The following is a 14,580-nucleotide window of genomic DNA, read 5'->3' on the forward strand; positions in this document are numbered from 1 at the left end:
CTCTTAATCAGATTTAAGAAAAATTATCGATACACCTCTACCAACGTATCGGGCGTATCAATATTTTAAACCTTGAAAGTAGACCTGTTTATGGGCCGGACTCGGACTTAGCTTTTGCCAAATTTTCAATGGGCCCAGCCCGAAACCCGAGCCCAATATAGTGTAAAGTTAGGCCCAAAGCCCAGACCGTGAACAGGTCTACTTGGAAGGAAGTGGCTACTTTAAATGGAAAAGAATGAAGGTAACGTAAGAGGGTTATCAATCTACGAATAAAGTAGGATACAAGAATATGCGGTCACCACTTTATATTAAACCACACAATAAAAAGGGGGTAGGAAGGTGGTGCAAGTTTTGCAAAATTTGCACTACCAATGGATGCAAAAGAGATAAAAGGTATGAATTTTGTATCAGAATAAGAAGCAAATCATAATTACAAATAAGACTATGTTTGGAAATGCTGCAAATATGTAGTGTAAAATGGTTCATATAAATAGCAAAATTGGGTTAGTTTAATAAATTTACATTCTTATCAAACATACTTTTAGCTGTAACGGATGCAAACATGAGTTCCAATAAAGCATATGCTTTTTTTTTATCAAAAGCCCACTTGAATGCAAATTTACTTCTTTTTTATTTATGTACTTTTACATCTTGTTATCAATGTAAATATGCATTGGTATGTCATTTGTCAATGCATAAATGTAATGTTACCAAACACAAGAAAAGTGAACCAGAGTGCAAATTTACCTTGAACCGGGACTTACACTCCATTTGCATCGTTTCCAAACACAGCCTTAAAGGAAATCAAATTTAAAATAAAAACCAGATCATAATTCCAAATAAAGGAAAGCAAATCTAAACCAAAAACTAGTCATAAATTTTACTCCTTATAAAGATTTGCACTACAACCAAATGTAGCCTAAGCAAAAAAAAAAAATCTTAGACATAAGGTCTATGGGGTTACCAATTGTCCTAGGGCCAATCAAGTGGAAAGAAACATTATAGGCATGTAGGAATAATGGGGCAGAGTGGAGTCGGGTTTTGCATGTCCCATCCTAATCCTGAACTGAAATGCCTTGCTCCAAACCCCACCAGGGCTAGAAATCCAAGCCCCATCCCCATCCCCACAAGGAACGGGATCCCCGAATTTGCCCCTCCTAGGGGGTAGCCACGAGTTGAGCCTTTCACGAGCTATTTGAGCTTGGTTTAAACCGAGCTTCGAGCCAAATTCAAGCCCGATATATAGGCTCGTCTGCTAATCGAGTCGAGCTCGAGCCAAATGAAACTTGGCTCATGAAGCTTGCGAGCCTAGTATTAAATAAATCATTTTCATTATGTATAATAATATTTTTTTATGTATAATAGTAAATAATCTTTATAATTCTTAATTTTTTGTCTATAAAATAAAATAAAAATAATTTTATACATATAATTTGTATTTTTTAAAAGACATTTGGCTTATAGTCAAGCTCGAACATGCGAGCTATGAACCGAGTCGAGTTCGAGCTTGATACTATTCCTGCGAGCTGAGCTCGAATAACCAAGTATTTGGCTCAACTCAGCTCGAATCCACCCCTAGCCCTCTGCCCTACCCTTATCATCCTACTTGCATATTTACAAATTTATTTATTTTTTTTAATTTTTTAAACCTATCTAAAACTATTTTTATATAATATAATATGTATTGAGAATTTTATATACACTATGTTATATAATATAGTTGGAGCAAGATCAAGGCAGAATCGACAAATACCATCCCCGTTCCATCTCCGATCCCCTAAATTTTGGATTCTCCCGAAACCTATCTTGAACCCTTATCAATGGTCAAGAAACCCACCTCAACTGGGGTGGATGGGGCAAAACCCCATGGGTACAGGTCAAATTCCCAAATTCCCATCACGTCTAAAAGAAATCAGATGAGCTCCCCATCGAACATGTCCAACAAGCACTCCACAGCCCATCTACCATGCTTGTCATAGGAAGATGTTCCCAAATCACGGAGGGGGTGGGCGGTGGGGCGCTCTCTCTTGGGAGCCCATCCCGGACATAGATGTACATAAGACCCAGGATGTGACTACAAATATCATAGCCATGGGAATTGTGAATGCCAATATTTGTAGGTAATGGACTATGTACAGGTAGCGGTGGCAATTGTGCAAGTTGGGTTGGGTTCAACCTAAACCCACCTTGATCCAATCCAATCCGCCCAAACCCATTAATTTTATATTTATGTACTTAAAACAAAAAACTCCCACCTGTCAAATAAGTTGGCCATAGCTCGGTGGTAATAGTAGTTGTTATTTACACAAGTTGGACATATTCAAATCACAATCCATGCATGTTATTTTTACACAAGTGGCAAAGCCATTTGGTTATGTTCAAATCACAGTCCATTATGTTCAAACTAGTCAGACCTTAAACTATCTAATTAGATTGTCTTCGAGCTAATCACATTAAGACCGGTTGAGCCATTTGGATTTGGATCAATCTGATTGAACCAAGCCAAAGCAACACAGTCAATGTAGGAATGACTCAAACCAACCCATATTAGGTTGTGCACCGGTTTGGGACTAAACCAAGTCGAGGAAAATAAATCGGGTCGGTCAAAATTTGGGTCACGTTGTACAAATAGAGGTTAGGCCAGCAATCCAAACTAGCCAAAGCAAGTAGGCCAGATCGTACCGAGCATGGGTCAAACCAGTCCACCCGAGTCTAGTTTGGATTCGGGTTGACCCATATTAGCCTGCTCTGGATCGGGTTGGGTTCAAACCAAGGACTTAAATATCGACAGGATACGCCCGATACAAGGCATATCATACCAGACTATCGATATTGGTTAATAATGGTACGAGATACGCAACGAATAGAAACGTATCCCGTAAGTCGTTCGTACTGCATCGGTATGAGATGATACACGCAAAACCCCACATCTCTACTTCATAAAAAATGCAACTATGCCGATTCGGAGGGGAGTCATTCGGACGCGCTACCACTCTTTTGTCACACTCTGAACCATCAAACCAAGCTTCATCTTGTGTTATTCAAAAGAATCAAATAAATTTTATTACGCTTGTGTCAACATACAATTTAAACAAAAAAGACAGATTTATATTTAACAATTCTAACTATTCCAAGCACTAATTTTCAAAAATAGTATTTTATAAATTAATAGAACAAATAATCTATCAAGTCCATATTTATATAAAAAGATGAATTTTAATATCAATAAAATTATACAAATAAAATAATTAATTTAATATTTAAATTGCAAATTATATAAATTTTAATTTTTATATATTTGTTAAAATTATTAATTAATATTTTAATTTACATTAATAATTAATAACATATTTATTATTTATAAAGAAATAAAAATATTGTTTACAAAATATTGAAGAATATAATATTAAATTGAATCCATCAATTTCACTAATCTACATTTATTTCAAAAAAATGATTTTTTTATTTCAAATTATTTATAAAAATAAAAATACTAACAATGGAATAATTATTTTAGTAATTAAAAACTATGAATTTGTATAGGATATGTATCTTAGAAATTTTAACAAATTTGATATACTTTAAGTTATATTGTATTTTTGTGAATTATTAATTGGTATTTTAATTTGCATTTGAGATTTTAATATTTAATTGATTTTTTGTTAATGTTAAAAAAGTAAAATAGTAAAAGAAAAAATAAGTGATATAATAATTAAAATATAATGAGCACATGCATTTAGTGTCTTGGACTCTTGATTGATGCATTATAAATAAAATTATATGATATCTACGCACTCCAATATATAAATTGTAATATATTTTTTCATATACACCATTAAAATAAACATTTTCTATGTATTTATATACTATTTGTAACTATTTTAGTCTTAAAATCTAGTGTTATTAATGTATTTGTGAAATTTGTATGTATTTCCTAACATATTCATTTGTTTTCATATTTTTTTACTATATCCCATGTGTTTCCAAAGCGTATTCATATCAATATCCAAATTCTCCGATACAATACTCGATACCGATACTTTAATCATTGGCTTAGACTGAATTGACCGACCCAAACGAACCAAATCAAGGTGATTAGATCTATTTTAGACCGAGTTGAACTACTCCGTACTTGGGTCGGGTTGATTTGGATTTATGTCGATTTGGGTGAAATGTGTTGATTCGAGGGAAAACTATTTTTAATTAATAATTAATAAAAAACTAATGCATTAATTATAAATTATTTCTCCTAAAAAATTAAAAAAAAAACTAAAGAATTAATACTTGTATCTTTAGTGGTTAACCCAATGGTTATCCACAACCCAACCCATTTAAATTGACCTAATAGATGATCAACACATTTCCAACCCACTAAGTAAATGAGCGGTTTGGGTGATTTAGATACTGGGTGGGTTGGGTGAAAAATTGCCTCCCCTATAGGACGCATGTAAGGTTGGGAATAACAGAAGGATAATGCAATCGTGTACCAGTCTGACAATACATTTTTAACAGTACTTTTGTGATCCTCAAGAAAGAATAAGAATAAGAGATTTTTGGACAGCAATCCCCTTCAGAAATCTAATTTGCAGCCCCTCCTACTCTACTAGTAGCTCCATGGACTGAATGGTAAAATCCCCGAAGAATAAAGGCTAAATCCAAAAAGTCCAAAAACTTAGACATCAGTTCACATTCCAAAGCAACAAATCAGTAATCTAGTCTAAGATCCCAGAGAGGAAAGATCAGTATCAAAACCCTAACCGAGGATATTCCCCACCAGACTCGTATTCAGGTGATTCTGCCAATTTGGTGGGGGCCTTAGCTCTCTCTCACAGTTTGTGGTCACCCTTCATTCTCTGCGGTCTGTCAGATCGCCAGATCCGAGAGGACTTCACTCCCTTTTCATCACCATTACTCCAACTTTCAAAATTTCGAACCGATTCAGTCAATTCCACTGCCTAAAAGGGGCCTAGTGAAAATTATGGACACCTCCACTTCATTCATACAAGTTGCAACAGTTGAGGGCCACTTACCCAACACTGGATGGGCGCAGCGAGGCACAGGAGATTCCCAAGGTCACCAAAAAGGAAAATCTTTTATTTTCATCTAAAAGGTCTGGAGTCTGGACAATTCGAAAATAAAATATACGTATACGGAATGCAAATTTGCTATATAGCCTGTTAAAGAAGTATGTCGTATAAGTGGAGCATCATCTCAACTTAACCGTATATACGAGTACGACCAGCATTTTGGGGGAACAAGTGTGAATCTGTAACTATAATAGCTTTCTGTGTGAACAACCATGTAGTTCTATTTGCAATAGGAAAGACTAGATTAAGGGAGATCCAATACCTATTTTTTAACTTTTCCTATTTGTGATTTAGTATCATTTCTTTTCACATATTTCCATCCATTGCCAGCAAGTTTATTTGTGGAAAAAGAGATTAACAGAGAAATATATAATAATAATATGGCAGGATATCTTTTTTTAGTTGAAATGGAAGGTCAGGAATATTTCAAAATTTACCCGTTCACTGAGTTCCTCATCCTCCTTGCAGCAAAAAGTTGGCGAAGGAAGGAAAACTTCCCTCTTCCACGTGCAGATGACTCGATCATCATACCATCACTTGGTGTAACCATCTTGGCAGTGTCTGATTCTTGTGAGGGTGGCAAGACAGGTGAGAGTGTGAAAAGGAATGCACTGAGCATGCGAATAATCTGGCTGAAGCTAGGCCGGATGTTAGGGTCCTCCACCCAACATGATTGTATGATGAATGCAAGATCAGGCGGTAAATCTTCAGGAAGACTTGGCCTTGCTTGCTGCCCACCCAGATAATAGCACATGGTAATCAAATAAATTATAAAAAAGTTGTACAGTTCAAAACATTGCATACTGTATGGTTCACCAATATAAATAATTTTATTGTTCAAAACAAAAACAATTTCCACATCAGTAAAAACAAACCCTAAAGATGCATTATGGAAACACAATCATTCAATCAAGGAACCTTAAAGGCAGTCCTGGAAATGTTAACAGCCAACAAAGTAATTTCACTTCCATTTATCAGTAGGTTTGAAGATAGTGTTTTTTCTTTTACTTTCATGCCGAAGGCAAATTTTCATAATCTTGTAATCAATATTACACCCACATTAATCAAGACATTAAAGGCTACAAGACAAGGTACTACTGCCGTGTCACCTAAGCACTTAGGCACCAATCTTAGGTGGCTTCTATGTATTGGTTTTTGAGTTAAAATTTATAATTTACAGGATTTTGTCCATAATGGTGTAACATATTTTTACTTCCTTCTTATTTTATAATGAAAATTAATAAAAAATAGAAAATAACAGTAAAATCATAGTACGTTATATCATTCACATCATAAAGCAAAATCATTTCTAGAGATAAATTGTAATATATCATAGAATTACTTCCATATAGCAAGCCATCAAGGCATGTGCAAAACTTTAAGCTGAATCTGAACTTTTTTTCAATGGGGTTCAGCAAAATCATTTCTAGAGATAAATTGTAATATATCATAGAATTACTTCCATATAGCAAGCCATCAAGGCATGTGCAAAACTTTAAGCTGAATCTGAACTTTTTTTCAATGGGGTTCAGGGTATTAATTTCACCTTATAAACTACTAGTGTAAGGGCACATGCTATAAATGTGCAAGAAAAGATAAAAGGATAAAAGATGAGTATTAACCTTAACTAATATCATACTCTAATTTAACTTTTATGACCTGCACCAGAACCAAGTCAAAGTATTGGCATTATATAGAATAGATGAAGAAAAAATCTTATAACCAATTGGTAGTTTGTTCTTCTATGTGAAAGTTGAATCATAGTAGCATGTGAATGGAACATAATTCACAGTTACACACCATCACATTCACAAGTTATAAGATTTTATATTAATTTAAGTTGTTAATATGAAACAGATCTTTAAAAAAGAAAGGAAATAGAACCAAGTCCGTCAACATTCCTTGGTAGAGATGAAGGAAAAAATCACATGTTTAGCATGGTATAAATAAAAATAAGAGCAGCCTAGGAGGAACAGAGAACCTGGAGAGAACTTTCCAGAGAACAACCAAGTAGAAGCAGAAGTTACAGTGGGGGAAAAACACTTCATGATGGAAGAAATAACAGAAGGTGGCTATGCAGGATTGAAGAAGAAAGAAACTGGGACAGGAACAGTCTTAATGGATGATGAAGCATGGTTGGGCAAGAACGATTTGTGGCCTTGTGGGCGAAGCTTATCTTGCAAACATCAGATTGGACTGGAAAAATGAATGTAGTAGCCAAAAAGAAGATTTGAAGTGGAAAGGAAAGAAAACAGGTGCAACAGGTACATACAATTGGTGGAAATTTTTGCATAAGGGAAGTTGTAGAGTATTCTGGAGGGATGACATTCTTTGGTTCGATTGCTTTCGCAAAGTCTTTTGCAGACCTTCATAGAAGACAGAAATATCATGAGTGAAGAGACAAGAAACAAATCCTCTGCTTATGCAGGATAATAGCTGTTACAACATGTAGAAGGCCTCTAGTAGTGATCACAGAGGATTTCCCAGCGTAGGACAATGTCTTCATAATATCACTTAACAAGAAAACCTGTGATTGATTGGGCTCCTTTTCTTTCTGATGGATGATTAGGCTCCCATTAATAGGCAAACATGACAGTAATAGATCTACTACAACCTAAGTATGGAAGAACAAAATATACTTTTTATATTACAAAAAATACAAACCAAGAAAGTTGTGATATGAGACCATGGAGCCCAGAACATTGTCTGATTCATTATATGGCCATTATATTCTTTTTACAAAATTACCAATTACCATCTGTTAGTTCCCAAGCTATGAATTAATTGTCCAACTTTATCATCTACATCTTCACAGTTTTACCAACTTGACTGATTGTATTTTCCAATATATGCCTTGCAAAGTCTTCACCTAGAAATGCTAATCTTTTGGCATTTCAAGAGTCCTTCTCAGGTGAATTCAAGTACACAGGATCCCAGTACAAAAAGGGAGGGAGGGAAGAAAGAAAAAAAAATGAATAAGGTTTTAGGAATCAACAAGACATCAAGTACATCCTTGAATCATGCTAACAATATAAGATCAACAAGAACAAAGAAAAGAAAAACGAATTATCACACCTTAAAAGCAGCAGCATAAGCAGCCTGCAAGTTGGACATGCCTTCAAATGGCATTCGGTTGGTCAATAACTCCCATAGAACAATTCCAAAACTATAGACATCAACCTTGTTGTTATAATGCTTCTTCTCCCCCTGACGCAAAGTCACTGTACTGTACAACTGCAAGGTGAGATTCTAATTCTGGTAAAAAGAGAGTTTGTGGAAATCCAGGAAGGGAAATAAAATAGAAAATTGCAATCGCTTCTTTTTAGAAATTAGGCTATGTTTGGTTTGAGGGAAAAGGTAAGGAAAGGAAGGGAAGGCAGGGAAACCTAATACAAGATTTGTAAAGGTTTCCCTACCTTTCCCTACTTTTTCCTTTAAACCAAACACAGCCTTAATGAATAAGTTATCCTCCTTTCCAAGCTTATTCTAGTACACCTAGAAGTACTGCTGTTATAGACTTATAGGTAATTAGTGCAGTTTCTCTTTTTAAATTAATAATAGTAATGGAAATTTATTAACAAAGAAAAAAGGGACAAAGTCTTAGTTACCCTCTCTCAAGTAGGGGTGCAACTTGGGTGGGCTTGGGTTGGTATGTTGTCAAAATTTGAATGGGCGAAACAGTGTAATAACAATAATAATAACATAATAATAACAATAAAGTTCAACCAACAATTAATTTGAGTTTCCCCTTCTAACTCATGGATTTCCAACTCCTGAAATCTAAAAAGCCACTATTCACCCTATGAAAATTAGAAAAAACAACAAAAGACCTCTTTTTTATTGGTAAAAACAAAAAACACCTCTTAGATAGACCCAAAAATCAAAAGACTCAAATTTCATCATAGTGATAAAAAAAAAAAAGCCCACTACGTAATGCTGGTCCCAACTATCTAATGTGGAAGAAGTGGACTGGAGACAAGCATAACCTTTGACATTTTTTAGCACATAGTGGCCACACAGGTGCCCCCATAGGCTCAAACCTGCATTCTCACGCTTGTTAGCTCAAGATTGTACCATTACACCAAGCAATAACCCCTAAAATAGCATTAGTTCTCTCAAAGCATGCAAGCTTTACAAGATCTTGGTCTTGTTAAATTGAATACATGAGTCACTAATGTATCTAACGTTACTATGCAAACAAAAACTAGACAAGGTTTAGTCATTGAAAATATGCTAACAAAAGAGTGAAATGATTGTATCTTCAACTTAAAAAAAAATGGCCCATTAGGATACTCAAATTGAGGCAGTAACAAACTAGAAAATGACTTTTAGAAACTCAAATTCACCAAAATCCTTATCACCCAAAAAATTATGCCATTACCACTAGTGAAGGAATATGACCATTTGGAACCCTACCCTTTAGGCAATAGCAAACTAGAAAATAACTTTTAGAAACTCAAATTTACCAAAATCCTTATCACCTAAAAACTATGACATTGTCACTAGTGAAGGAATGCAAAGCAATTTGATTTCTTCTTCCATGGTTTTTTCCATTATCCATATCTGTACCAACAGGAGTGTCACATTTTTTTATCAATAGCAAAAGAATTTCATTAAAAATTTAAACTGTAAGTACAAAGGGGAGATAAACCATTTTAAATCCTTAACTCCCCCATGAAAAACTAAGGCCTAAGGCCACCCCAAAAAGAAAAAATACATTTACAGGTGAACCCAAAAATAAAGACTCCCTATTCACTCCGTCTTTAGCTAACCCATCAGCAAAAGAATTTGCACTTCTCTTTACCCATATACAATTATACATTTTACATCAATGTCCTTTGTCAACCATTTGAACTTCTTCTTTTAATTACTGTAGTAACAAAGCCCACTCTTATCTTGCTTTAACCAGCCCACGACCACCTCTGAATTGACAAGAAACAAGAAACAAAGTGCCAGACACCAAGCCCCCCTAAATCTAAACATGGAGAAGGCATTACAATACGTATATGCATATGTAAATGGTGATGAAATTCCTTCATGTACATTTAAAAAGTGAATGGAATTTTTATCAATAAATCAATTCATATATTAAAAGCAGAAAATATATACATCCAATAAATACAAGGATACAACTATAAGTAAACAAAACTCACACATCAGCAGGTCACCAGTCCAGCCAGCATATACCCATAAATGCTACCCCATTAGCCTTCTACTGCTAATTTCTTGTGGCTTACCAATAAAGTGCATCTGTAACTGAATCAATATATCTTTGGACTCATTTGAGCCAAGTGAATGAAGAAGATAGACATGTCAACATGTGCCCAATTGCATGTCTGACATTTCCTGGCATGGGTGTCATGTAAGCAAGTGCCCTACATGCCATAAACCTAGAGGAAATGGTGTTCCCAAATGATAAAACTGATAAGATGGTTTAATTTTCCATCAATATATCTTTGGACCCATTTGAGCCAAGTGAATGAAGAAGATAGACATGTCAACATGTGCCCAATTGCATGTCTGGCATTTCCTGGCATGGGTGTCATGTAAGCAAGTGCCCATCGTGCCATAAACCTAGAGGAAATGGTGTTCCCAAATCATAAAACCGATAAGATTGCTTAATTTGCCATCTATGAAAGCGCCAGTGTCCCACCAATATCAGAGTTTTCCAACCATTAAAATTAAGTCTAAGTAATGGGACTAGGAAGAACTTACTCCTTCCTTCTCCTTGTAAATGATAAAACAGGTCAATCTTTAACCATTTGGAATCCATGGACACCTGGCTGAAAATGTCATCAATCTTTATCAAGTGCATGACATGCTGGACATTACCAACCACCCTTCTATTCCTTTCTCCCAAAATCCCCCATAGAATATCCCTCAAACAAATTAAAGGTGATAACTTAAAAATGAATTTGGATTTACAAGCAATTATTTTTTTATGCCAATTCTAAAAATCATGTCCCAGTCAAATGACAACCAAAAAGTTCTCTTGGAAATAAACAAATGTGCAGACAGATAAAGGGGGTAAACGATCCCCAGAACAATCAAAAGCTTCTTGGAAATCCTTTCCTAAGCAAGAAGGTTCACTGCCTTGTTCATCCTGCAAAGAATTCCTAGAAGATACTCAAGAACTGACTAACAGTTTAGAATCACCACTCACCACCAGTTCTATAACAGCAGCACACAAATAGACTAGTAGCTATCTAATGATAATTAGGAAAGGCACATACCTCAGGGGCCATCCAGCGGTAGGTTCCAGTTTCTGCAGTCATCATCTCAGTAACAGATTCTTCTCTTGCAAGACCAAAATCAGCAAGCTTTACAGACTTCTGATTTGCCGTGAGTAATAAATTGTCTGCATCATTAATTTTCATAAATATACATGACTAACAATGCATGACCATGTCTACCATTATTTTTCAGAGAGAGAGAGAAATCTTAAATGATATATGTGGCCAGGGGATATCAAGCTGTACATTCTACCATACAATTTGAACATCCAAAGTACTGTCCAAAAAAATTACCCACCAAGACACGCAGAAGCTTAAGGTGAAAAAAGGACATCTAAGTAATAGGGAAAAGTGAAGTAACTTCTTTTAGCATTTTATATAATTAATTTGGATTTATCTAATAAATCGAATCCTCCAAAACACTCATTTCAATTTCATCATCAAAAGGCAGCAATCCGAATGTTTCCAACAGAAACAGCATAATCAGCAGCACACTCAAAAAATAGTAGAAAAAGAAGATATTAGATGCTAACCACCAAGATGATCTTTAGTCAATAATTGAGGAGCATAAAGAAATACTTGAAAAAAGAGAAATCAAACAATTGCAGCACAGATAACTATAGCAAACTCAAGTAAAAATTAATTGTCATACAGCACAATTTGCTATACCAGGTTTCAGATCTCTGTGTATAATCCCATTTGCATGTAAACAATCCATGGCTCGGGCAATATCAAGAGCATAACCTATTGCAACATGAAGATCCAACTGTTTTGGACGAATACTAGTCAAATACTTTCGAAGTGACATCCCTGGTAATAGTTCTGTAGCTATCACCATCAAAGGATCCTTACAGGCACCAATGAACTGCAAAGGGGGAAAACAAGTTGAAAGACAACAAGTAGGAGAAAAGGGTAAAAAAAGGTAATTAATGGTGATACATACATATATATATATATGTATGAAAAAATACCTTGACAAGGTTCTCGTGTTTTACTCTAGACATCATGGTTACTTCCCGGGCAAAACGACCTTCAAGCACTTCTCTTTCTTCTGGGGTTTTTCCAGAATGGAGAACTTTAACTGCAATTATTTGATTGCAATACCTGAATTAATAATTGATGAATATTAGTTTCATCGACGATAAAGCGATTATCGTATTTATGTAGGCTAGAATACCAGCTAAGCATGCAGTGCTGGAAAACTGTGGTTTGTCCTGATAAAAGTGAAGGCAACTGCATTGCGTGCACAAAAAATATGCATAGATCCTCGTTTAGAAATCTTGATGCAATCAAATTGCATTCATTTGGCAAGGTTTAGAGGCACAAAAAATGGTGGAGAAAAAACCAAGGGTTTTCTGTAAGCAAAACCCTACCATTTTTAGGTTTAATTTGGCGTTGTAGCAACTGTTACAAAAAAGAAAAAGATATCAAGAGATAAATCGGGCTTAATTCCATAGAAAATGAATGAAGAGGAAACATATTCTGTGATTACATAATATCAACATTAAAACAAAACTATTAAAAAAAATATGAACAAAATAGAGTCAAATAGGAACATTACAGTGTGAGTTGATCAGCTATGTGCAATGAAATATTGTAGATAAGGTCAAAATAAAGGACAAACAGTTGATAGCTGATACTTAAAGAGAAAAAGGTTTTAGACAAATATATAAATATTGAACGGTATGTCTATGGTGCTGTAAGCAGTATATAGCAATAGATTGATTATTTATTAGTTTCTCACAACACTAGGAGTGGTGGAATTTAGCATCTATAATGGTTAAAGTTTTCTTAAACGAAAGAAAAATGCCCCCTTTACCATAAGCTTTAAATTACCTTCCTTCGTAAACTATTCCATGGGCTCCTTCTCCAATTTTGGATCCAACGTAGAGTAGCTTCGGATCGATGAGAAGTTTTTCATCAATCTTGAACTCTGTTCCAGGAATCAACTCATTCTGCGAGACCGACTGTGTCTCTAAATGGAAACCAACTTCAACAGATTTGTCCCTTGCCGATTGTCCAAATTCCTCCTCATCTGCACCTTCTTTGTTCTCCTCGCCGCCGCAACTCATGTTGCAGCCTCAAACTACAGCTTGGCGCCTCATTTAAATTATCCTTCTTGCTCAAGTAGGGAATAACCAGCTCATGAATAGACACTTCCCTGCTTAGTGGAGGGAGCCTAAAGCTTCGCTCCCACTCAAATACAGCAACTTTTAGGAAACATTTCTTGAAATCACTTGTATGTCCTCCAAGCATCAAACGAAAACCTAATTTCTGAAACTTTTCGTCCTCTGTTCAAATTAACCATCGATATTAGTTAAAGAAGAGGAGAAAACAAGAATCTCCTCTACGCCAAACGCCTTTTCTACGGAATTCAATGTGACAATCATCAAACCTCTCTCGTCTGTGCTGATTCATTTACAAAGCTAAATTAATTCCGAAATCCTTAACAGCAGTCAATAAGCGCAGTAAGCCTGACCACAAATCCGATATCCGGTAATTTCACCCAAACTATACAGTATACGCCTCGGAATACTCTAGCTCCCCTACCCAGTCAATAGAGAGAAACAAAGGAAGAACTTAAATCGTAAGCTCGGGATTGTCTTTCTCCTTGACTGGGTTTTAGTTGAAAACCCTAACCCGAAAAATCCCCTTCAACGTCTCTTTCTCACTCTAAGCTTCTCTCCCTATGCTCCCTCCTTTCCCCCTTCTTTCCTCTCCCTCTCCCTCTCCCTCTCTCTCTCTGATCAGACGCGTTTCGGTAAAGATATTCCGAGTATTTGTCCCGGTCAGAGCTTATAGTAGGGGAAATGGGATGTGGTGAAGTTGGCTGACCAATCAAAAGTAGACACGCACTACAAGGCTTGGAGCAAAAGCTTGCGTTTGCAGGCATCAGTGATTTGGACGTTCTTGGTCGAGGGAAGGGCCGAAGGGGTGGCGCCTGGCGGATGCCTACACGACAGATAAAAGATTACCCAATCCCTAGTGGCAGCGGGATTTGATCCCAGATCTCTACTCTAACGATAGTTGGCAGCTCCGCTTTTTCTTGGCTCCACTGATGTCGTGCACAATATAAAGTCAAACATAAAAAATAATAATAACTAATCAATAGGTATCATAAAAGTCGTAACCGATGAGATCAGCTTTACTATTACCCAAAAAGAATCAGATCAGCTTTACTCGTCAAAATTCACGAACGTTTTGATTGGTCAAAATTCTTCGGGCAATATAAAAATTTAAGTATAAAAATGATTTTTTGT

General features: G+C 35.7%; 1 protein-coding gene across 2 annotated transcripts; it reads right to left on the minus strand.

Moving 5' to 3' along the window:
• Positions 1-5,331: 5,331 nt before the first annotated feature.
• Positions 5,332-14,359, minus strand: LOC148868046 (serine/threonine-protein kinase STY13-like). Of its 2 annotated transcripts, XM_088972103.1 has the most exons (8): positions 13,157-14,262; positions 12,694-12,724; positions 12,498-12,553; positions 12,292-12,424; positions 11,990-12,185; positions 11,321-11,445; positions 8,163-8,321; positions 5,332-5,817 (listed from the first exon to the last, which is right to left on the minus strand). In XM_088972103.1, exons 1-8 carry the CDS (start codon positions 13,390-13,392, stop codon positions 5,521-5,523), a joined length of 1,233 nt encoding a protein of 410 aa, XP_088828229.1. In that variant the 5' UTR covers positions 13,393-14,262; the 3' UTR covers positions 5,332-5,520. The 2 variants fall into 2 exon arrangements, with proteins under 2 accessions (XP_088828229.1, XP_088828228.1); XM_088972102.1 differs by lacking the exons at positions 12,498-12,553; positions 12,694-12,724 and having other exon boundaries at positions 13,157-14,359.
• Positions 14,360-14,580: the final 221 nt, after the last annotated feature.

Source organism: Nelumbo lutea, chromosome 2 (assembly GCF_056320005.1).
Source record: "Nelumbo lutea isolate HS-2025 chromosome 2, American lotus-T2T, whole genome shotgun sequence".
Classification (NCBI taxonomy): Eukaryota; Viridiplantae; Streptophyta; class Magnoliopsida; order Proteales; family Nelumbonaceae; genus Nelumbo; species Nelumbo lutea.

What these genes read in the sequence shown, in the direction of transcription:
- LOC148868046 (XM_088972103.1), bottom strand. Translation starts at nt 13,392, where the DNA reads ATGAGTTGCGGCGGCGAGGAGAACAAAGAAGGTGCAGATGAGGAGGAA. An exon ending in ACACAGAGATCTGAAACCTG is followed by an intron (nt 11,446 to 11,989) that starts GTATAGCAAATT and finishes TTAATGATGCAG; the next exon opens with ACAATTTATTACTCACGGCA. An exon ending in ACCGCTGGATGGCCCCTGAG is followed by an intron (nt 8,322 to 11,320) that starts GTATGTGCCTTT and finishes CTCACCTTGCAG; the next exon opens with TTGTACAGTACAGTGACTTT.